Consider the following 24,939-nt stretch of genomic DNA (forward strand, 5'->3'; position numbering starts at 1 on the left):
GCGTATAGTTGTCAGTCTTATATAATGGGCGGGATTTATGGTAATTTAGAATGAACGTGCGCGCGCATCCAATTTACAACTGATTGGAATTCATTAACACACACTTTCACTATCACATCTGACGTTTACGAAGTATTTGTGAATCAGGAGAAGAGTTTTCGGGAAGGTCTCTTTAGGCGCAAATCACTCTCATATTTACTCGTATATTTACGAATGTTTCATGAATGAGACCCATTGTGTGTATGAATCATAAAACTTTATTGGATTTTTTGCAACATTTTCTGCAATAATCCAAAAGCCAATGGAAAAATTCTATTAGGTTTATTTGTCAAGGAAAACCAAGTTGATGATAACCTCGGGTCTCTGGCCTACAAATACGCATCACTCCAGCCCTCCATCACACCAGGTGAGAAATGCCATCATGCCTTCTTTGCAGGATCAAAACGATCGGTAGAATGCCATAGCAATGATAAGAACGTCTTTGTCGATACATTCAGAGCGCACCAGATTACAAAAAAATGGGAAGAGGGGAGGGTTAACCTGCAACAGGTCATCGTCTCCATGCTAAGCCCTATTAAAACTCGTATACCTGCTTGCTACCGCTCATGTGCTGTTTCACTGGAATCGTATAGAGGTCACTCAGGCAAAAAAGGTTACGAGGGTGTGTCCGACCCGCAGGCACGATGTAAAGATGGCACGATGGGAAGACTGGTAGCTCTAGCCCATGCATGCAGGTCTGTGGGGATTATACATTATTACCCCCAACTCCATCATTGTCCCTTGAGAGACAAATATATATGCATGCGTTCAAACGTACACGCACACACCATGCACCGACAGTCACGCATTCACTTTCCTCATACATAACATCGCAAAAGCAAATGCATACGGCAGAGTAGGTCACGTTGGGTGTACAGAGAGATTTCATAGTTAGATATCGTAATCGTGCGATATCGAGCGCAGTCACTTTCTGGGGAGAGAACACGAGGCAGTCAGATTATGGACATGTTTGCAGGGATTGAGACATCTGTCCAGCTCATGTTTTTTTTTTTTTTTTTTTTTTTAATCCCAAATTTACTCACGTTGAAATAAGTGCAGTTGCTGTTCTTAGAATCCACTTGTATTTTCATGGTGAGTTCATGGATGTTTTTTTTCCGGCTAGCTGAGGTGTTGGTTTTGCTTCGGCATGGCTGTTATTGCTGCCAGAATATTGCTATAATTTGATGAAACTCTCAGTCCGTATTTATTGCTCGCTGATGGATTCTGCCACTGCACTGAAATGGATAGTGGCTGGTTGGCATTTGGAGGGCATAAGGTAAAAACAAGGGTGAACTTCAGCTCATAATAGCCTGACTCCAGCCTCAGTTGTAATGAAAGTACGATAGATTTTTATAATATTCTCCCTCGTCTGACATTTGCCAGCTCTGAGAGGCCAGCTGTTCTCTTCATCATAATCTTGTCATGTGGACTGGTTGAGGAGATTCACCAGTTTACTGACTGTAAATCTGCCGATGGCTCATTTTAAAGTGGAAGAGTATGAAGGCTGGCATATAATTTAAAGGGACAGTTCACTTTAAAATGATTTTTTGATATGTTTTAGCTTACCTCAAGGGCATCCAAGATGTAGGCGTCTTTTTTTCCACAGTATTTTCAATTTTGATATTTTTAGGTCAAACCGTTCTTGTCTGTCAGTCATATAATGGAGGTATATGGGGTCCACCTCAAAGAGCATGCACAGAGAAGTCCAAACTAAACATGATTTAATGACTCGTAAATGTAAGTACACACTAATGACCTAAGACACGAAACAAGTAGTTATCAATGTGTATCAATGCAACGAGCGCAGACAGAAGCGCCCTTGCCGTATTTTTTTTTAGAGTACTTGGACGTGACTGTGCATTACAAGAGGTAAAAACGATATAAATACTGTTCGTTTTCTCACACAAACTGCTCGTTTCGTGTCTTAGGCCATCAATGTGTACTTACATTTACGAGAATACATGCCAATTTTAAGCAAAATGCTATGAGCAACCATTGTGTGATAACTCTCCCGTATCCAGTAATTACCAGCTGAACGTGTTAAAAGGAGCAGTGCTCTATTTAAAATGAAAAGCAAATCAATAGAAAATACATTCGGTTCAATCCGCATCATGTCGCCCAAATAAACAAACCTCTTATTCTCACAGACACTTAATGCACGCTTTGTAATCAACAGTTGTTTGAAGTGATGAGCCTCTATTCACAGGGGGCTGTTTCAATGAATAAACATACACTTTCTCCCAGCTCACGCTCGCTTTCATCCTGCATTTATGGAAGAGGATAGCCTACGGAGATGGTCCGACTTCCTATCAAAACTAAAATAAAGGCATCGACGTGTACGTTTATTTATAGAGTGGTTCTCATTCTGAGAATGCAGTTAGCTCTTCATGGTTCTCTGCTTTGGAGGACATTTTACATTCGAGATTTAAATCAAACAGAGGAGAGAGCGCGCCTCTCTGCCCCTCTCTCTATCTCTATCTCTCTCTCTCTCTAGGTTGGTTTCTTTGGAGGACGCAAGGCGCGGATCACCGAGCGCCTCGTCTATTTTTAGCACACCGCGGTTACTTAACGTTCAGCGCACGTTCTTGAATGCAGCAAGAGATGAATGAGCTTTGGGATCCAGTCTAGAGGACCGCCTTGCGCTGCCCTCCTCCTCCCTCAAAGCCCGTGCAACAGGTGGCTGCCACTGGGGCCAAGCCAAAACAAGCACAACAAATGCAAAGGCATATATGTACAAGATATTTACATCTGCCTGCCACACAGCATCCGTTTCCACCCCCTTTTTTTCCTGGACAGGGTGTGGCAGCTGGTCGGATCAGGATCAGGCAAAGATTGTGTGGCAGTGGTTGTCACAATAACAATAGGGGAAGACATATACGGGTGACGGGCACACACCCCTTCTTGTCGGGAAACCTGTTGCAGTTCCCTGTAGGCACATCAGACGTCGCTGGGAGTCCGTGCCCGCTGCGCCACGCTGGCAGGGATACATCCACAACACACCAGCCATAGAGCTTTCTGGATCTCTTGATTTCGGAAGGCGTAAATGACGGGGTTGATGACCGAGTTGTAGGTGGCGGGCACCAGGGTGGCGTACGTGTAGAGTGGCGGGTACGTGTAATCGGCTATGAGCGAGTAGACGGTAAAGGGCATCCAACAAGCGGCGAATGTGCCCAGGATGATCGCCAAGGTGGACACGCCTTTCCGCGTCGTGACATAGTGAGGGCTCGCTGCTAAAAAGTGGTGCTGGAGGGAGATTTGGTGCGCGTGTCGCATGACAATTTTACAGATCTGCATGTAAAGCTGTAGCATGAGGCCGAACAGCAGAAGGAAGGACACGGATAGAACGGCCACGTTGTTTTTTGTGAGGGGCCACACCACGCTGCAGCTCGCCTCCTGGCCCAGGCAGTTCACACCAATAACAGGCAGCAGACCTAGACACAACGACACTCCCCATAGAAGCACGAGCATGGTGTATGTGAAGGCAGCCGTCCGCTCAGAGTTATAGGTGAGGGCGTAGTACAACGACAGGTAGCGGTCAATAGTGATAGCCAGCAGGCTGAACACCGATGCGGAGAACGACGCCACCACCAAACCCACAGTGAGAAGCTGTGCCGAGTCAGAGCGAAGCAGGTAAGCGAAGGTAAAGTGCAGGACTAACCCCAAACCGGCAAACAGGTCAGCAAGAGCTAGGCTGCCGATCAGCAAAAACATGGGGGCGCGTAGAGCCGGGTTCTGCCAGATGACCAAAACCACCAGGGCGTTCTCGCAGGCTATGAGGGTGCCGGATGAACACAGCACGATGTCCCACGGGTTTACCAACAGCTCGGCGGGCGGCCTTGCCGGCAGGACGACCGCGGGAGGGTACGTTCCGACGGTGACGTTCTCCAAGTTCCCCGCTCCGCTGCCGCCCCACGTGGGTTCTTGAGCCAGCCAGCTGGGAGAGACTGACAACTCTTCACTCATTCTGCCTCCCGTCTAAAATGACACACAGAAAAACATTATGAACACTAAGAAAAAATCTTTTAAAGGTATACTCCACTTTTTTTTTTTTTGGGAAATAGGCTCATTTTACAACTCACCCAGAGTTAAACAGTTGGGTTTTACCGTTTTTTAATCCATTCAGCCGATTTTCTGATATTTAGAAGAATATCAGTAACCAGACCGTTTCTGGTCTCATTGACTTCCATAGGAAATACCATAGGAAATTCTTCTAAATATCCGAAAATCGGCTGAATACATTTGAAAACTGTAAAACCCAACTTTGAAACTCGCGGGGAGTTGTAAAATTAGCTTATTTCCAAAAAAAAAAAGTGGAGTATCCCTTTAAGAACTGTTTCCTAAAAGGTTCTTTGTGGAACTCAAAACGGTTCTTCTCTCTGATATCACACCATGCATCACAGAGACGTCTATCTGATGTGTGTGTTTACATCTAGAAGATGTATTTTTTTTAGAGTGTTTGCTCATCTGCAATACATCTATAGGACGTTTCTTGTCAGATGTCAAATAGACGTTTAGAAGATGTAATGATTTGGAATGTATGTTAAACTGACATCTTAAAGATGTCTATAAACAGCAGATGCTTTCCAGATGATTTATTTATTCCAAGCCTGTATAGCTTTCTTTTATATGCTTAGGGATATTTTGAAGAATGCTGTTAACAAAACAGTTTGGTCCCATTGACTTCGGTTTCATCTTTTTTCTTCTTCGTCTAGATTATTCAGTTATTTCCAACATTCTTTAAAATATATATATTTTTTGTTCCACAGAAGAAAATCATACATGTTTGGAACAGCATGAGAGTAAATGCTGACAGAATTTTCATTATCCTTTCAAATATTACATAATATTTACAAAAGAACTATCAGCTGTGGTTGCCAGAACTTCACTGTAAAAACAACAAAAAATACAGTGACAATGTTACAAGCATTATGGAATGACATTTTGGTAAATATATTTCGCATCTTCTCACGACAAGTTATTAAATTATTTCATTTTAAAACATAACTGAGCTATTTAAATATTTATATAATTATAAATATAATATTTTATGAATAAATGCAACATAAACACTCTATAAATTAAAAAATATATATTTTTCCGTAATACATATTGCCTTAAGTATAATCCACATTTTATCAGTAAATTATAAAGTGATTCATACATTTTACATTTACTTTTTCAGTATTTTACTGCAAAATTACATGTATTTTTAAACATTTTTTTTTTACTTTGTGTGCTAGAATATTAACCAACTGATGGGTGTTTACTGCATTTATATTCCCATTAAAATTACATTTTTACAGTGTATAGGCATTCAAGAAAACAGAGATTATAACCATCCATTATAACAGAAACATATGTTAATATTAGCCAATAATAATTATCACGAAAGCCATTGTTCACTTTAATTATGCATTACTTCTCTGTTAGTGACAGTCTTTGTTCTTTTGTTCAGAACAAGGAATCAAATTAAGATAAATGAAAGATTTTACCATAGTGGTTAAGTGGCTATATCAACAATGAAGGGAGGGCCCTATTGAGTGCTGATATTAAATAAAGGCGGGTTCCAATTCTTATCAAAGCGCCCCTGCATCAGCATCCTTTTATCTATCACATGCACATATGGACTCTCAAAGAACATCTAAACTCAAGCTGGATGCAACCATTGCTTCCCCTGAGTCCTTTTAGCTTTACAATAACGCTTCAGCTCTTACTCAGTAAGAAATCATTTAGGCTATGTGCAGTAAAATGCAAAGCAATACAAGCAGAATGATTTCAAATACACCCGGTCTCCATTCACTCCCCATCTGGAGGCTTCCCTACCTTGTCTTTTAGAGGAGAGGCGCCCGTTTAGATGCTTTTGCGTCCTTGTCTTTCCATTGTATTAAATAGCAGCGCTGTTTGCAGGTGCAGCGCCGCGCGGACGGATGGAGGGATCGGGATGCCGTGATCAGATGCCGGACCGGGGAATCTTCACTGCCTGCAGGAATAGCGGCTCTTCGGCGTCTGCACGAGCATCACCACCGACTGCGGCTGTGCGAGAGAGGCGCTGGGACTGGGAGGGGTGAGTTTTCCATCTCAGACCAGAAGGTCCCGTCACCTGTGTAATCTGCTGCTTGGAAACTAAAGGATGCCACTGTGTGTTGTATTTTCGTGAACACATAGCCTACGTAATTTTATAAAATACTTCATTTTTATTTGTCTAAATTCGCTATAATCACTAGGCCTATATATCGCCTTTTTGGCCAGTCCGCTACTCGCCAGTTTGTGATAGAACACTGTAAAAAAAAAAAAAAAAAAAAAAAAAAAAAATTATATAGGGTGATATCAGCTAAATTGGGCCACTTTTTGGTAAATCGTTTGGGACAATAATACAATACCATATATGCAGTATCCATGTGTTTTTATGATTAATTATGACTGTTTTTGATACATTTGTGTTGAAATTTTGTAATAAAATAAAATAATTTAGGCCCTACAGTTCTTGAAACATCAGAAGTGCCGAGTTTTTTTGCATGAGCCGTTTCAGGTAAAATGGGCCAGCTGTTCAGGTAAAATGGGCCAGTCAAATTGCAAAGGGAAATAGCAATTTATCATCAATTATATTTAAACACAATTTCTTATACAGCCAAATTAAACAAACATAGTTCATATGTGCCATTTAAAAACAAAAATGTGTGTGTGTGTGTGTGTGTGTGTCTGTCTGTCTGTGTGTCTGTCAGTGTGTGCGTGCGTGTCTGTGTCTGTCTGTGTGTCTGAGTCTGTGTGTCTGAGTCTGTGTGTCTGAGTCTGTGTGTCTGAGTCTGTGTGTATGAGTCTGTGTGTCTTTGTCTGAGTCTGTGTCTGAGTCTGTGTGTATGTGTCTGAGTCTGTGTGTCTGTGTCTGAATCTGTGTGTCTGTGTCTGAGTCTGTGTGTCTGTGTCTAAGTCTGTGTGTCTGAATCGGTATGTCTGAGTCTAAGTCTGTGTGTCTGAGTCTGTGTGTCTGAGTCTGTGTCTCTGTCTCTGTCTAAGTCTGTGTGGCTGAGTCTGTGTGTCTGACTCTGTGTGTTTGAGTCTCTGTGTCTGAGTCTGTGTGTGTCTGAGTCTCTGTGTCTGAGTCTGTGTGTGTCTGAGTCTGTGTGTCTGAGTCTGTGTCTCTTGTCTCTGTCTAAGTCTGTGTGGCTGAGTCTGTGTGTCTGAGTCTGTGTGTTTGAGTCTCTGTGTCTGAGTGTGTCTGAGTCTGTGTGTCTGAGTCTGTGTGTCTGAGTCTGAGTCTGTGCGTCTGTGTCTGTGTGTCTGAGTGTCTGAGTCTCTGTGTCTGTGTCTGAGTCTGTGTGTCTGAGTCTGTGTGTCTGAGTCTGTGTGTCTGACTCTCTGTGTCTCAGTCTCTGTGTCTCAGTCTCTGTGTCTGTCTGAGTCTGTGTGTGTCTGAGTGTGTCTGAGTCTGTGTGTCTGTGTCTGTGTGTCTGAGTCTGTGTGTCTGTGTCTGTGTGTCTGTGTCTCTGTGTCTGAGTCTGTGTGTCTGTGTGTCTGTGTCTGAGTCTGTGTCTGAGTCTGTGTGTCTGAGTCTGTGTGTCTGTCTCTGTTTAAGTCTGTGTGTCTGAGTCTGTGTGTCTGAGTCTGTGTGTCTGAGTCTCTGTGTCTGAGTCTGTGTGTCTGAGTCTGTGTGTCTGAGTCTTTGTGTCTGAGTCTCTGTGTCTGAGTCTCTGTGTCTGAGTCTGTGTGTCTGAGTCTGTGTGTCTGTATCTGTGTGTCTGTATCAGTCTGATTTCAATTTGAAAATTGAAATTAAGCTTGTCTGAGTCTCTGTGTCTGAGTCTCTGTGTCTGTGTGTCAGTCTGTGTGTCTGAGTCTCTATCTGTGTGTATCTGTGTCTGAGTCTGTGTCTATTTGTGTGTGTGTGTGTGTGTGTGTGTGTGTGTGTGTGTGTGTGTGTGTGTGTGTGTGTGTGTGTGTGTGTGTGTGTGTGTGTGTGTGTGTGTGTGTGTGTGTGTCAAAGATGATGGCCCATTTTAGCTGAAACCATGTTGCCCATTTTACCTTAGTGGGTTAAGGTAAATTGGGCCGCCAAGAAAAACATCACTTTTACAAAAAATATGTTTATATACCAAACTAACAACATTATTTCTGATTAATGCCATCGAGACAGACAGTATGCATAGTTTTTTTATGAGCATGTTTGTTTTTTTATTGATGTATCATCCTTATAATAGTTCAGTGCAATTTGGTATGCCAGGCTACTTACCATGCAGCTTTCTGGTGTAGTCTCGATTTGAATTATTCCCCCGCCCACCATAGCAACCATAAACCAATCTTATCAACTGTTATTTGTCAAGCACAGTTATGACAACAGTTTGAAATCCTTTGCAGTCATTGGCTCTAAATTCCAGAGGAGCTGGGACCCCCAAACCTTAAATGGCCCATTTTACCTGATGGCCCATTTTACCTGATATCACCCTAGCCTATATATTGACTTTGATACATTTTTTCATAAATATAATTTTTGTGGTTGGGATAACACTATATTTTGAGTTTCTTTTGATTAAACCAATGTCCATTGATTTAACTCATTTTTTTTATTTCAACAAACTTACTTTAAAAAAAAAAAAGTTAAACCACTAATATTTTTACAGCATGTATTTTCCATTTATTCTCCTTATATAGAGATGGACATATTTGATTTAAAAATACTTTATTTGTGCTAAATATTATATTTTATATTTAAAAAGTCACCTGTTTTATACATCAACACTAAATAAAGTATTCCATTGTAATAATAAAAAACCCTCAAAAAGAAAACAAGATATGAACTCTTAAAGGTGTTTCTCTTTTTAATGACACAGGCCTGGTTTCACAGACAGGGTTTAGATTATGCCAGGATTAGACTTAGTTCAATTAGGACATTTAAGTATAGCTTTTATAAATGTGACTTATAGAAAAAAAAAACATTACTGATGTGCATCTTTCTTGAGACAAAACAATGGCATGACATGTTTTAAGGTATGTCAGTGCAAGTTGCTTTCAGTTAAAACATCGCAAACATGATGGGACTAAGATTAAGCTTTTCTGGGGTTTATTTTATATTCTGTCAGGTTTTTCAGTATAGGGAATGCATATTTTAATTATTGAAAATTATACATTTTTTTTTGACAAATTACAATTAGATTCTCTTTCTTTAAAACACGTCATGTCCAAAAGATTACTGGCTAAATAAAATGTAAAACAAACTCAACAATGTTACTCTTTTGAACGCCGACATATGCAAACACATGTATTACAATGTTTGAATTTAGCTTGCCATGGCAAAATGCAATATATTGGCATTGTTTGTCTAATAAAATGTTTAAAAAATATATTTTCAAAATGGTAAAGGCACCTATTTCGAACGACCCAGGTATTAAAACGTGTCTGTAGGATGAGACCCATTTATCTAGCATCTGACATTCAGACTGCATCTTTCTGGAAAGATGCACATTGTGTTGCTCCCCTGTGAGAGCTATTCTCGGCGCGCGCTATTAACAGCATGCTCATCTGTGTCACCCACTTCCCCCACTATCTTCCCTCTCTCCTCCATTCTCTAACCCCGTGCAGCCTTCATCCCCATGCCTCTTTTCAGTCTGTGCTATTTCAGACAGACTCACACCTCCTCATAGACTAAGCTGCACAGTCAGGGACAATGCCTGATAAAATCCGCTCGGTATGGGCCTCAAAGGAATTGCTGTTAAGCGCTAATAAATATATGTAATGCTTTATACAAATTTGAAAGAATCAAGCATCAACCTCATTTTTAGCATGGCAAACAGACCGAATAATAGCAAAACAACACACAGAAGAGCGGTCGGATGAAAGGAATGATGCTGTGCCGTTCTCCATCTTGCAGTGATCTGGACCGGCCACCGAGGGGCAATAGTGACCGAGAATGATTCATCAGCGCTGGGCAAGCCTGGGTTGTGTGTACCGGGGGTCCAATCAAATCGCAGCAGGCTGGTAATAGCTGGTATTTACATGCTTACATGCATACATCCTATCTTGGTGTATACACTTTTATTTCTTTTTCTTTAAAACAGAAAATGATAATTTCACAACAGGCCGTCTCAAGCAAACCCTCACATTAACCTTCCAACATCTACAAAACTGTATCAAAAGTGCACCATAGTGTTATACATCTTTTCTGGTTCTATTCTCATTTTTTTGGCTATATCAGTAATATTATTATAATTCTCATAATATTTATACAAATATCACTCTGTACAAGGTAGAAATACATAACCCGAAATGCCCCGTATCCAGAGCTTGTAGACCCTCCCCGTCATTATAATAACACACCCGCTTTCCCCATGCACAAGTCTTCAGCCTCCTCACAGCCACAGGAATCAAAAGGTCGCAGCATGAAAGTCGAACGCATATCATACAGTCGGTTACATTAAAACACATTCTCTCCACAGTAAAGGACTGAACACGAGTGATGAAACGCTCCCACAACGTAAATACAACTGACACACAACGTTCAAAAGGCCTTGCGACTGCATGGCGTCCAGCGTTACGGCTGCGCGGAGACTGGCGAGGGAGGGGTGGGGTGTGTGTGTGTGTGTATGTGTGTGTGTGATGCAGCAGGGTTCTGCACAGGCACGCCTGCTGCACAGGTGTCCATAAGGGGACGCCGCTCTGGCCTCTCTCAGTCTCTGGACTGGTAAAACAGGATGTACCCGGACTCAGAGTTCTTGGAAATTTCAGAGGTTAATCCGTAGAATTCTTCAATTGCCTGGGCATCGATTTTCTAAAGGGAGAAACAAAACGATTTTTTTCTTTTAACAAATGCAGGAAGATTATTTTACAATCATCAAGATTGAGCACAAGGACATGGTGGAAGCCATTTGAATGGGAGTTGAGGCCTAGGAGCAGTGATTGCCTTGACTGGTATATTATCAATACTTTTTGTATTTTCTGACAGACAAACTATACGTTTTAACGGTTTGCAACTGAGTAAAATACTTTGTTAGAACTAAAACACTGGCTTTTGTGAAGGATGATTGATTAAATGTATATAGATCGTTTGTTGGGGACTTGTTGGGGATCTATATATCCATGGATTATACTGTTTGTTGTACTTCTATCAATGTTGATGTTGTATATTGTTTAAGGTGATTTAGATTTATTGTTGAACCTTTGTAAAGCTGCTGAAACATACTTGTTGTATGCAGCAATGTATTAGTGTCTGATGGTTTTTCATATTGGCATTTGATATCAATGTTGTTGTTAATTTTTGTATAGTAACCTCACCTTGATCCCCATTTTGAGCCACCTCAAATAAAAGCAAATAGGGGAACTTTGCGCATTCTAATCGATACCCCGCAGTGATAATTATATATACACACATTCACTTTAAAACTCTGATTTGATGTACTTAACATTATTATTATATATATATATATATATATACACGGTATATATACACATACTGTACATACATACGTGTGTATATATGTGTGTGTGTGTGTGTGTATAATATATGTGTGTGTGTGTATATATATATACACACATATATAATAATATATATACACACCCAAATATTATCTAATCAATAACTTTTATGCTAGATGCGATAAATCGATTTGTCAGCACTAATACACAAACACACACACACATACATACACATACATCTATATGGTGTATTATTTACTAAAGTTTTTTTTTATTATTTAAGATTATACTTAAACATGCATGTGTGTATATATATATATATATATATATACACACACACACTATAATAACTTTGGATTTAATTTAAAAAAACATTTTTTTCATTCAATAATTTGCCAGGCCTGCAAATCATCCATATAAAATCCCCTAATATTTACAGGTTTTCCGTAACTGTGGGAACAATAAATCTCAGTGAAAGACAGGTACTTTTATACATGACGGATGGCAGCTTACCTCTACGATGTCGTCATCAAACAGTAGCCAGAAATCATGACTCTTTACAATTGCGATGTAGTGTCCTCGGTTTGGACCACTGTAAAAGCACACATACATAAAAATAAGCTACCGATCAAGGAAGCAAATCAAGACAGTTCTCCTTTTTTACAAAGGACAAATTTCAAAAAGCTTATATGAAGAGATTCTATCCACAAGTATTGTGAAATCAGTCAACATTAGAGCTGGTCCGAATACCATTTTTTGAACATCGAATATATGTCTGTCCGTTTGCATTTTGATTATTTCAAGAACCGTTCATCCAAATGACTTCACAAGGGCGTGCAGTGTTGTATTTGGTGCAATATAGATAGACAGGCGAGATGCGACACGTTCAGAATTAATAAACTACAGAACAGCGCGAGCAGGAAGTGGCTCCGAGAACAGACACTGCAAAACACACACACAGGTCTGTTAACTTAAGCAATATTTTTAATAATGTAGTTTAATATTTTTCTCACAAATTACTGACAAAGTAGGGTAGATTTAAATAAAGAAGCGGCCCACCTCACGCAAACAGGGCTTATATGCTCTGAGAATGAACACTACCCTAGTGATATAAAACACACACATACAGGTCTTTTAACTTCAGCAATATTTTCAATAAGGTATGGTCTTATAATATTTTTCTTACGGACAAAGTAGGGTAGATTTATATAAAATAAAAAATGAAATTTAAATCAAGAAAAACGAAAGAAATAAAAGAAAAAAATAAATGAATGTCAATTCAAACATTTCAATAACATCATCACACATTTCAATTAACGAACAGTTTAAATAAAATAAAATAAATTCCCTTATATAGAATTAAACAAACTGTAAACCGAACAAGGTAATTTAAAATTATTCATGCGATTGCGTTCGATTAATACTTTCAATTAATGCGTTCAACTCATTGGCGGTATAACTGGTCTCAAAGTCTCCTATATTTCGCAGTAGATTAAATTTAGATTTATAATGACGGGTCGGGTAAAAAGGATAATACGTTTTGTTTCTATTATTCTTTTTTCCACAATGTCAAAGCAACGCAGCTTAACCCAAAATACAAGCTCAGGCATGCACTTCTGTCCACACACACTCCACTGTTCTGCGCTCTAGCCAGAGAATACTCCCGTTGCAGGAACACTTTTAGTAGTCCAAGAAGAAGCAAATATATTTATTAAGTAGCTATAACGAAGTTATATGTTAAGTATTATATTTCAGCAGATTTAATAGTGTAAAACATATTCAAGCACGAATGAGAACCGTTTAGAGGGGGGTGCCAGGTAAGCAAAAAAAACAAAAACAACAACAAATATTCGAATTTCACATTTTCAAATCGAATACCAACCAACCGAACGAATATTCGAATATTCGGGTCCAGCCCTAGTCAACATAGGAGGAAGAAAACGTATAAAGGTCTGAAAGTCCATTCTGGCTTCCTGGTTTCCATCAAAATCTGTAGTGACTCACCTGCCACAATGCACCACCACAGCGACCAGGTCGTAAAGCCTCTCGGGATTGGTGGCGTCACCAGAGGTGTTAAAGAGGCGGAGCTCCAGAGGGAAGACCACGCGGTAGCTTAGCTTAGTGTAGCGCTGCAGCTGCTCCATGTATTTAAATCTCTTCAAGTGCAAGGCGAGGATCATGGGAAGTTTCTTAACCCGCATTCTAGAGTCGAACACAGACAGATATTCACGTATCCAGTATATTCACTACATATTTAGTAAAAATATCAGGAAGCAGCTGACAGAAATGAATGCGTACCTTTTGTGTGCCTCCTGTTTACTTCTGCATTCCTCACAGTAATATTTATACTCACTGCACAAGGTCTCTGTATTACTGAAACCTCTATAAGGGGCCAGTAAGAAAAAGAATAGCTTAGTAAAATGGACGCATGTTCATGTTTGCAAGTGTGTGTGTGTGTGTGTGCTTTCAGACCTGAGACAGTGTGTGATTGAAGTGTTCTGCTCCACGTCCACTGACAAATCCAAGAAATCCTCATCTTTGCTGCTTATCTGTAAGAGAGCAAAGTCCAAAGACCCACTTCAGACCAAAGCACAGCCAATCACAGTCAGCAGAATTATCAGGATCCTGTCTTATTGGACGGTATCCAGTTAAGTTAAATGAGGTGCAATTACCGTCTCGCAGGTGAGGCATCGTGTCTCGTTGGTCAGCGTGCCCTGGAAGATCTCATGAACCCAGGTGGAGGAGGACGGGGTGCTGTTATTGTTCTGTGAGTCAAGTGTGCCATTGGCCAGTTTGCCATTCTGCTTGTCTTGCTTGCGCTCTTCTTGTAGCAAGTCTGCTATAGTGTTCAGCAGGTAGTTGAGAAACTCATGTGCGTCTTGTTGCATGTAGTTATCAAACAGTTCTGCGAGGTGACAGGGAGAAAAAAATGTTGCATAAAATAACACAAGGAATCATGTCTTTGGCCTGGTTTACACCTGGTAAGGTGGAGTTCACTTTTGCTGATAATTTACTCACCCCCATGTCATCCAAGATGTCCATGTCTTTCTTTCTTCAGTCGAAAAGAAATTAAGATTATTTTTGATGAAAACGTTCCAGGATTTTTCTCCATATAACGGACTTTACTGGTAACCAAACAAGGTCCAAAAGAAAGTTTCAGTGCAAACTGTTGAAAGGGCTTTAAACGATTCCAGACGATGAATAAGGGTCTCATCAAGCGAAACGATCGCTCGTTTAATAAATAAATAACAAAGTTTAAGTTTTATAAGCTCAAATGCTTGCCTTGCTCCATTCTGTGTGACTCTCCTGTTCGAACTCATTCATCAAAATGAACAAATCATTTCATACTTGAATGAACCAAATGACTCGAAAAAAGATTCGTTCATTTTGATAAACGACTTCGAACCAGAGAGTCACAAACAGAGCAAGGCGACCATTTGAGCTTATAAATCGTAAACTTTGTTATTTTTTTTAAATGAGCGATCGTTTCGCTTGATAAGACCCTTATTCATCGTCTGGAATCGTTTAAAGCCCTTTGAACAGTTTGCAGTTTGCACTGAAACTGTCTTTTGAACCGTTTGGTTACCAGTAAAGTGCATTATATGGAGTAAAATCCTGCAATGTTTTCATCAAAAACCTTTTTCGACTGAAGAAAGAATTACATGAATATCTTGGATGACATGGGGGTGAGTAAATTATCAGCAAAAACTTTTGTTTCAGCAAAAGTGAACTACTCCTTTAAGATGCATTTCGGTCGTTCGGATCACAAGTGGACGACACTAAATACAAGTGTAAAAAGGTTCTAAAACGTTTTGAGCTTGTCCACTTTAAGAGGAAGTCGAAAACACATTCTGAACAGCCACAAAAGACCGCCTACTCTCCGTCTACTGAATTAATGCGAAAACATTACGCAAGAGTGTTAGCCAGACAGGATTTCAATTTTGACAATAAAAGATCCGAGTTTGTTTTGAAGACAAAAATGTCCCAAGTAAGAAAGATCTGAAGAAACCATACATTTAACCACCCATAGTCCCTCCCCCTCGAAGAAATCAGGACAGAAGTGGTTGAAAGTGAGTGAACAAAAGAGACGGATTAAAATACCAGGTGCAAACGGGAATGTGTCTACCTCGTCTACTTGTGGTCTGATCGACCAAAATACATCTTAACATCAGGAGTAAATAAGGCCTTTAAGAATCAAATGTGTCAAAAAAAAACAGTTAAAATTTACATTTCTAATTTAATTCGCTTCATTTAGATTATTGCGGTCTTTAAAACTTCAAGTCAGAAATATCTTAAGTCACTTACAAGTCAATGACCCGAGATACCGAGTTGACGTTGAATGTGGGTGTCCACAAGGCAGAAAACAACTCCGAAATAGATGGTTTTGCGATACTACGATTACATTGCTGTATTTCAAAAATATTAAAGCTATATGGTAACATTTATAACAAGGTTCAATTTGTTAACATGATTTAACAATGAAAAAATATTCAAAACATTTACCAGTAGTTTATTCAAATTAAAAGTTGGATCTATAAAATATTTACTGCACCTGAGCTGACATGAACTAATATCGTATTTTTATTAACCACCAGAAAGAAAGCAAGGTTAATCAATACTGTAACAGTTAAATTTCTCCTGGATAGTTCATGCTAGTTAATGCATTAACTAACTAACATTAATTAATGGGACCTTATTGAAAATTGTTAACGTTTTGTGTAAGACCTAGCATATATTTAACTATTTTATTGTTAATGCAAATTCAAAATGTAATTCAAATGTGCACACTATATATGTTATATATATTTGGTTAAAGGTGATGCAGCTGTTACGACTTGAATGCATCGTAAGAACAACTTCATGTGCTGTACCGCTTTAATGTTTCTGACCTAGAACTAGCATCCATGAAACCGAGAAGTAACAGAGAACATTAAACTGAATTTTAATACAATCCCTTCCTGCTTATCTTACCATTCTCTTTCCGTAGTCGTGTAATGAACTTCTTCGGGGGTATCACGCCAACTTTCCTCTTCTGGTTGGCTATACTGTGGAACAGGTCGGCCAGGCAGGTGAGCAGGTTCTCCTTCCGACGCGGCTGGCTCCTGTACGCGAGGATCTTCTCCCGGAACGGCCGGCAGAAGTACAAAGCTTGGAGTACAGAGTTACAGTAGCAGGTGTTTCCAAACTGTGGATCGAAACACACAGAACACACACAGTGAAACCAGAGCATGACGAGAAACATGGAGGAGATGATGGTAGACAGCAGGAAACGCCTTTGCTTACGTTGACCAATCCGAAGTAATGCTCGTTGACAGGGAACTGCTCCGAGCCAATCTCTTTCTCCAAAGCGGAGGCATTGGCGCCCTGAAATGAAACAGGTGAACAGTTGTTCAGGTTTTTACACCTGCTTACCATCAGATAGAGAATCCCTTACAAAAATGATCATGAAAACCACAGTTTTTACCACATAGTTATTGTTATGATACCGTTTTATATTTTATATATGTTATTTACCTAATAACTCTTTATATTTGAAAGCTGATAACCAATATATTGGCTGATCCACATTTTTTTATGATTTTTTGAGAGCCTGATTACAAAATCAAAAGTAACTTCGACATAAATTAAACAGTATAGTTAGTAACCTAGTTTGAACCGGTGTAAGTTTTAAAATTAATTTTACACCTATGGTCCAACTTTCTGTATCAAATAAAAACTATTGTCTTACAAATAAATAAAAGTAATGCTTAAATAATGCAAACAAGTAATTGGACAACATTACTTGCATACAAAGAATCAAAATGCATGTGCCATGGTTAAATAAATTGGATTTTAATTAAATAATGAAGTGATTTTAATTAAACCATATTGTTGATGAAAATAATATGAGAAAAATAAAAGTGCTAGTTATTATTATTAATGCATCAATGTTTTTGAAAAAGAAACTAAATCTAAAATCAAGCCTATTTGACAAGCTTGCATTGAACATGTTGTGCTTAACTGTATTTTCCCTTTTGAATTGATTCCAATCATATTTTAAGTAATCCAAATCCATTATGGTGAACAGTGTGCATCTGAAGTCTCGGATGTATTAAATAATTCATTTATCATAACGATAACATTAAAAATTAATGTATATCGGCCGATACCGATATGGTGGTATACTTAGTTTCTAAAATAAAACTATGGTAGGTTTATATTACACACCACTTTCTTAAAAATAAATAAATAAAATGACTAGAAAATGAGCAGTGTTTAGAAGGAGATACTATTAAACCTATTGTGGTTAATAGTAGTAACTGATATTGTGTGTGATATTGGAGCTATATTCACCATGGTAAATTGCAAAAGACATTTGTGTGACGTGCATTTGAGACACTTTTGGTCAGATTGCAACATCCATTGATTAAGAATTAATGTTTAAATAACTGCAATAGCCAACCACAAAAAAACACGTAAATGTGAACATAAAAACAACGCTATTAAAAATATATATACAGCACAAAATTATTATTATTATTTTTTTTTTTTGCAGCAGGTAAAATTACATTAGCAGTCATTAGCATTTCACTGTCGTCGTTTTAACACTTAAAAACGTCAAATGCCATGGTAAAAATGGAATTAACAATTAAAACGCAGATAAAGCAAATAAGATATGGAGGCACATATTGGGTAACGTTAGGGAGAAACAGAGAGGGGATGGGACCATGAAATCACGATGTGACCGACCTGGCAACAGCTTACTTAGCACTGAAGTAACGTTACAGGTACACTGAACGCGTTTTACATCATCATGATGCTCACGTTTGCAACACAATGCTTATCTGAAAGCTTGTACTCATTTATTACACATAAATAACAACCTGAGATTATTTAGATGTCACTGTCTCGCGCTTATTAAGCACATCTCGCGATCATAACCCGTGCTGAATGACACTTCAGCTCAGCAGTTAGCAGATCTCTGCTTTGCTGCCTTCAGCAAATCCCATAAGGACGGGCGAATTTAAAAGCTTAACGTTGTGTTACAAATACATTACGGTCGTTTCGCAAATCTCCCCAATTACAAAAATAATTTAGGCCCAAGTCAAAATTCATAGCAGGCACACAGACGGAAAGACAGCTCGCAACTGCAGCAGAGGAAAACTGGCAACCCAAGGAGTCTGATTCCCAGAACTAATGCAGCACGCGACAGATTACAACATCACGCGTGTAGTGATGTACAATTATCCGTGACTGAAGTGATATTTACTTACCATGGTACAAAAAGAGGCAAATTTGGAAACTGTCATTAGGATTTCCATTCGCCCAGCGCCATCTTCCACCCAATCACCGCGCGGAGGCGAAAAGGAGTCCCCGTGAGGACAGACTGCGCTCCTGCTAGAGGGAACTGCGCGGGGTCTTAGTGCCCCCGCGTCTGATTGAGTTATTATTCAAATTATTTTGGCATTCATAGACAGTGGCATAAAGAGAATACAACAAAACATAATATAAAAATATGAAATAAGTTAATACATGTCAGATATTTTTTATTAAAAAAACTTTTTATATACAATAGAAACAAATAGAACACATTAATGAACACATAAAGACATGTATGTACATTATGCTGTTTATTTGATAGTATATTCAATTCAGCAGATAGCTTGTGCGGTGATATTTTTTAAGTCAGGATTTGTTTTAATTTATTACACTGTTTTCCCCCCATTAACTTAACCCAGTTAATGTTTTTAAATTAAAAACAAGTATAAATCTACACTTACATAGCTTGCCGACTGTTGTGTTTTTATGTTGATGCTTATGTCAGGATCATAGATTGGTCAGTATTTTTTAATTCAATGCATTTTAATTACAAATTAATTTTTTTTAAGTGTTTTCGTCAAACTAACCCAGTTAAAGCTGCTTATTTAAAATATTTAAAGTAAATTGTTGTGGCATTGTGGGATTAATGTTCATTTGAGGCATAATTTAATTCATTTATTAAATTTTTAATTAAAAAAAACTTAACCCGATTTTAAACCTTCTCGTTTATTTTTATTTTTATTTTATTTTTATTTATATATATATATATATATATATATATATATATATATATATATATATATATATATATATATATATATATATATATAAATCCACTTGATTCTTTGGAATATACTTATATCTCTAATGGTAGGCTTTCGCAGGCAGGTTAAAAATATGGAATGGAAAATCGTCAAATAAAAAACTATTTTTGTATTGCACTGATATCACTGCCCGTGAAGCAACAGCTCAAACCCTGCTATTTTTACTCAGGCAAATAAGTAGTCTTCCTATTCGTGCTTTGAAGGGAAGGCCACAGGACCCCATCATTCTCTTTCCGCCGTACCCGCCATCTTGCGAGCAACCAGGGGTAAGATGTGCTCCAGACATTATGTGTTAAATCCGTAGTTACATACCTCTCATTGAGCAAAAGTTCAACACAAAACGCCCAAAAAAATACATAGCCTAGCATGGCATCGAAATTAAGTTCGCATGTATGTTGTTGGATGCCGTAAAGAGCAAAATACAGAGTCGAGATGCAGCGTGTCCGTTCCATGTGGGCCATTCGTGGACAGGCTATGAGAGTCGGTGGTTAAAAAAAAAATAGTCAAATATTTTGGATTGATGTATATGTTGTATTTCGAACACGTAGACATTTTTTTAAGATATTTCTAAGATATCGCATCACTTTGGTTCCTTCTTGTCGATGTATTTCTTGATCATGAACTGAATTTTCCAAGGACTGTAACGTTAACAATCTAATGTCAAAAACACTTGTCTTGATGTGTTCATAGTCATACTTTAAATGTCTTTAAAGATTCATTGCTCATCGTTATTGTAATAAATATTACATTCAAATATTCTGTACAGTCAGTGATGCCTAAAGGCTGTTAACTGAATATATTAAAAATACTCTAGTTTTGTATTTGGATATCAAGCGTAATGTTTGAGAAGTGATTGAGAACTACTCTTTTATTTTTATTTTTTTTTGAACAAGGAACTTTTTCTAACTGTATTTTTGCCTCTCTTGCACGCAGTAATCAGGCATCATGACAAACACCAGAGGCAAGAGGAGGGGGACCAGGTATATGTTTGCTAGGCCCTTCCGCAAGCATGGTGAGTTCACTTGAATTGTGCTTTATGTATTTTGTACTGAACTTTAGCATATAGACCTGTTTATATAAAACATTAGACATGATATTGCTTATTATTCCACAACAGGTCCAATCCCTCTGTCCACCTACATGCGCATCTACAAAAAGGGCGATATTGTAGACATCAAGGTAAGTTTTAGTAAAAGAAAGTTGTTTTAGTGTACTTTTTAAGGATTGAGACAATTTCTAAGATACCCATCTTTTTATCCAGGGCACAGGAACAATCCAGAAGGGAATGCCTCATAAATGCTACCATGGCAAAACAGGACGTGTTTATAATGTTACACAGCATGCTGTAGGCATCATTGTCAACAAGCAAGTCAAGTAAGTACTGCCCTGTACATGACATTTCAAAGTAAAGTTACACCTGTCAGACAAGTACAGAAACCACATGGGTTAGTGTTTCTACATATATTGCTGTTGATGCCACTTTTTTGTATCTACTAAACTCTTATCATATGAGTGTTCACGAGAGGGGTGTTGTGATTACCATCACGATCGCTGTGTGTGACGTCAAACAAAGTGGCAGCCATTCACTTGCATTTTAAATGTGTATATATAATCTTGTGTAATGCCCCAGATTCACTTTGCCATAAGGGCCATCCAGTGTCCTGTGTGGTCATTCATATGGGGAAGAGCAGTCATCCTTATGCACCCTGGATTAGCACATTAATGCCTTTACCAGATTGTCAATAAGGAAACATGCCTCTCTTTGATAAAGCTTGTAAACGCACACCAATTCTTGTTGTTTAAGTGATTAATTCTTGTTGAAGTGACCATTTACTGGTTTTCCTTCTAGGGGCAAGATCCTGGCTAAGAGAATCAATGTGCGTATTGAGCATATTAAGCACTCAAAGAGCAGAGACAGCTTCCTGCAGCGCGTTAAGGAGAATGAGAAGAAAAAATTGGAGGCCAAGAAGCAGGGCACCTGGATTGAGCTTAAACGCCAGGTATGAGAACTTGGAAATTGATTGCTTTTACTTTTATATGGACAAATGTGCATAGTGAAACCATGCGTTTCATTGAACTCCCTGATGTAAACATTAGGTTTCATGTTCGAATGTTGCAAATGGTTGATTGAATACAATTAAAAAGCCAATCTATTTCATCAAATATACATTAGTTAAAATGACGCAATATGTAAAACATGGCATTATTACAGCTCTGGCTGATGTTCTTTGGTTGTGGTGTTGTCATCTTGTTTTCAGCCTGATGCTCCACGGTCAGCTCACTTTGTCAGCACCAAGAACAACGAGCCTCAGCTCCTGGAGCCCATCCCTTACGAGTTCATGGCATAAGTCTGCGGGCCGAAATAAAGACCTTTGTACTACATAAATCTTGTTTGAAATTCTTTCTTTAACCATTTATTCCATTTAATTGTATTTGTTACGAGGATAAATCTATTGTTAATGATGCAAATTGATAGCAAAATAAAATAGTCTTTTAAAAAAAGGTATGAAAGCTCTCACTTGGGTGGTACCCCTTCAAAAACTAATATGCAGCCTTTAGGCCAGGGCTAAATGAGGTACAAAGATGTTCCTTTTGAAAGGTTGTATTTTCCTTCAGTCCCTTTACTTGTTTAGGATCATAATTTGTGTAATATTAATGTAACAGCCGTCTAACCAAGCCATTATATTCTGTTGAAGGATATTCCTAGATAAGGGCTTCTTGGCTTTGCTTTGGATCGGAAACTTTTTTTTTTTTAAGTGCATGAAGTGGCCAAAACTTGGTCCAAAGTTTTTGCAGCTAATCACAAGATGTTTTGTTTATTGTCATGGGTTATTGCAAGATCCAGATGTGATACTATTTTGGCCTTTTCTCCTTTTAGCTGTTCTCTCATACAGCCTAAAATCAGCAAAATACAGAAAGAGAAAATGGCTGCAATTTCAGCAAAATAACAAGCTCTTGCCAGTGTTCCAGTTGGCCTTGTGTTGAATTGGTCACTTTGCTAGAACAGCCTGATCTTTGTTGTTTTAAGTCATTTCCTATCTTTTACGAAGTGCTTGACTGAATCTTGAAAGGTTACATTTTTCCAATTCTTTTCAAAACGAGCTCCAGAGTTTGCTAAATGTTCTATTGTTCTTTAGTCTACGCAACTGCTCTTACCCGTATTGAGAACCTATAAAGGTGGAACGTAGTGGAAAATTGAACAGGTGGGTTAAAACATGAACAAAAATGTACCTTTTTAGTGTAGGTATTCTGATGTCTCTGAGTGATTATACACCTTGTGTGATACAATACAATGAAATTGGTAGGAGATTTATAAGTACATTTCTCCACATGAATCAAAAATGTGTATTTTATTCGCAAAACAGTGGAATAAGAACAAACATGATTTTGTCTATATGGTAGTTCATATAATCTGTCACTAGGAGGCAGCATTAGCCTTAATCCTGACAGAATGAGTCCCGTTTAACTCAAAAGATCCTTGAGTTGGTGTGATGAAGACTAATACTGAAAATAATCCTTGCATATCTAATCTGTTTATTAGACTCGTGAGTGGTATTACTTTTAAAGCATGGATCAAGACTGTATTAAAATGTTTTAAATGAGTTTTGTAGTCATCAAAACGCATTGATAAGGCTGACAAGATTATTCACTGAAAAAAAATATTGTAGGTTTAACTTAAAAATTAAGTAACCATGGAAAAATTGAGTTAATACAATGAAGGAGATTGAATTATTCATCAGAAACTCAAAATATTATTTTATCTGAACTATATAAATTATTTAAGTTGATTTGACAAAAGAAAAAATGTTGTGATTACAAATCATGAAAATATTTTTTTGTTTGTTGCCAGTGCTGGGTTGTAATTTATGTAATTGGATTATGTAATCAAATTCCTAATACAAACACTTGTAATTAGATTATATAACATTTTTAAATACTTGTAATCAGAGTGCAGTTACTTTTTTATTATTAATTACACGATTTCTTAATGTTCACAAAATTATTTATGATTCACTGATTCTCACTTATTCTCATTAAAAAAAAATATATATACATATATATATATATATATTATAGTGCTTATCTTCCAGTTTTGTGGAACTGCACACACAAGAGCAGTGTTAGCTGGCTATAATTACAAGGAAAGTTGATAGGCCACTCAGGCCACAAAGCCCCAGCAGTTCCTACACAAACCCCAGTTTTTAATGCACTTCACTGTTGATAATAACAAATAGTGGAATATTTTTTTCCCTTTGTGTTTTATATCAATATGCTACAAGATTATTCTATTCAAATCAATGTGATAAATGAGTTCGGTCAAAAGTATTCAAAAAGTAATCCGATTATATGACCTAAACTGTGTAATGTAGATTTTTGTGTGTGGTGTTCTTTGTGTGATTTGGTGTGTAAGCAAGCGAGGACCACCTCTCTCTATCTTGACTTGTGCTGTGTAATCAGAGTGGCTGAATGCCTGACTGCATATCTGACAAATATGTTATCTCATCCCACCTCAGTACTTCACCCAATATTTGCTTCAATTAGGGTCAGTTACTGAGATACGCAGCAGCTGTGTGGGTGCGTATGAGAAACAGCCTTAATTCCATGATGTTCGCACATACATGCCTTTCACTGCATTTTTATTTTATGATATACGCTGCATTGCATTAGTATAGTTCAACTCCTTGATTTAGATTTAGCTGCTAGAGGCAGAATCTGCCCTTCTTCCCTTTTTTAGGCATGGTCTATTCATTCTGTCCTCAGAGGACACACGGGTCTGGGAATTAGCCACAGTATTAGGATGGCACGCTGAGAGGTCATAGCATGACTGTGAGAATGTGAGGACGACTAGATAACCTCATTGTATGCTGTGCCTATCCATTGGCCCTGTTCCCTCTGCTATCGTGCTGGTGTTAGATATTAGTACGGATTTGGATAAAGGTGATGAGGTCTCGCAGAGGTCATAATCAATAGTATCAATCAACAATTGACATGCTGCCCTGGTATTGATCACTATGAAGATGTCGAAAGTGCGAGAATGCACTTTTTTTGGGAGAAATCCCATTTTTCCCCTGTTTCCCTTAGTTATCCATTAACACTGACAATGGCAATAAGATCTTTAATTGGATCTTTAACATTTTGAGTGTCTATTTTCCCTGTGAAGTTGACAACCTTTTAGATGAGGGGAGCCCCAACTTTCCACTGTTCAGTTTTGCATGCATTAAATTGACAAAACTGACTGTAACACTTAAATATCAAGACAGATTGATTTATTAAAGACAAAGATTACCACAATCTTTACTTTATGTAAATCTATATGTTTTTTTTTTACTGTTTTTAATGTACAAAACTCCCAAATTCTAGAATGTCTAAATTA

At 38.1% G+C, this 24,939-nt stretch overlaps 3 protein-coding genes across 3 annotated transcripts; 1 reads left to right on the plus strand and 2 right to left on the minus strand.

Annotated features, from left to right (window-relative positions):
• Positions 1-2,883: 2,883 nt before the first annotated feature.
• On the minus strand, positions 2,884-6,036 carry gpr12 (G protein-coupled receptor 12). The gene is made up of 2 exons (XM_039667015.2): positions 5,863-6,036; positions 2,884-4,014 (listed from the first exon to the last, which is right to left on the minus strand). Exon 2 carries the CDS (start codon positions 4,000-4,002, stop codon positions 2,977-2,979), a length of 1,026 nt encoding a protein of 341 aa, XP_039522949.2. The 5' UTR covers positions 4,003-4,014; positions 5,863-6,036; the 3' UTR covers positions 2,884-2,976.
• A 4,012-nt stretch (positions 6,037-10,048) lies between these two features.
• Positions 10,049-18,826, minus strand: usp12a (ubiquitin specific peptidase 12a). The gene is made up of 9 exons (XM_039667014.2): positions 18,696-18,826; positions 16,726-16,806; positions 16,414-16,627; positions 14,115-14,347; positions 13,915-13,991; positions 13,741-13,824; positions 13,447-13,644; positions 11,956-12,034; positions 10,049-10,798 (listed from the first exon to the last, which is right to left on the minus strand). The coding sequence occupies exons 1-9, from the start codon at positions 18,741-18,743 to the stop codon at positions 10,697-10,699; spliced, it is 1,116 nt and encodes a 371-aa protein (XP_039522948.1). The 5' UTR covers positions 18,744-18,826; the 3' UTR covers positions 10,049-10,696.
• An 877-nt stretch (positions 18,827-19,703) lies between these two features.
• On the plus strand, positions 19,704-21,951 carry rpl21 (ribosomal protein L21). The gene is made up of 6 exons (XM_039667016.2): positions 19,704-19,831; positions 20,499-20,577; positions 20,683-20,744; positions 20,827-20,939; positions 21,415-21,565; positions 21,824-21,951. Exons 2-6 carry the CDS (start codon positions 20,511-20,513, stop codon positions 21,911-21,913), a joined length of 483 nt encoding a protein of 160 aa, XP_039522950.1. The 5' UTR covers positions 19,704-19,831; positions 20,499-20,510; the 3' UTR covers positions 21,914-21,951.
• Positions 21,952-24,939: the final 2,988 nt, after the last annotated feature.

This window comes from Pimephales promelas, chromosome 22 (genome assembly GCF_988280905.1).
Source record: "Pimephales promelas chromosome 22, fPimPro1.hap1.1, whole genome shotgun sequence".
Lineage (NCBI taxonomy): Eukaryota > Metazoa > Chordata > Actinopteri > Cypriniformes > Leuciscidae > Pimephales > Pimephales promelas.

Bases quoted from the DNA above. Each gene is read 5' to 3' on its own strand.
- gpr12 (XM_039667015.2), bottom strand. From the start codon at position 4,002: ATGAGTGAAGAGTTGTCAGTCTCTCCCAGCTGGCTGGCTCAAGAACCC.
- usp12a (XM_039667014.2), bottom strand. From the start codon at position 18,743: ATGGAAATCCTAATGACAGTTTCCAAATTTGCCTCTTTTTGTACCATG. The intron at 12,035-13,446 runs GTGAGTCACTAC...GTGCTTTTACAG, and splicing joins GTGGTGGTGCATTGTGGCAG to TGGTCCAAACCGAGGACACT. The intron at 10,799-11,955 runs GTAAGCTGCCAT...TTCTCCCTTTAG, and splicing joins TTGATGACGACATCGTAGAG to AAAATCGATGCCCAGGCAAT.
- rpl21 (XM_039667016.2), top strand. From the start codon at position 20,511: ATGACAAACACCAGAGGCAAGAGGAGGGGGACCAGGTATATGTTTGCT. The intron at 20,578-20,682 runs GTGAGTTCACTT...ATTCCACAACAG, and splicing joins TAGGCCCTTCCGCAAGCATG to GTCCAATCCCTCTGTCCACC. The intron at 20,940-21,414 runs GTAAGTACTGCC...TTTTCCTTCTAG, and splicing joins ATTGTCAACAAGCAAGTCAA to GGGCAAGATCCTGGCTAAGA.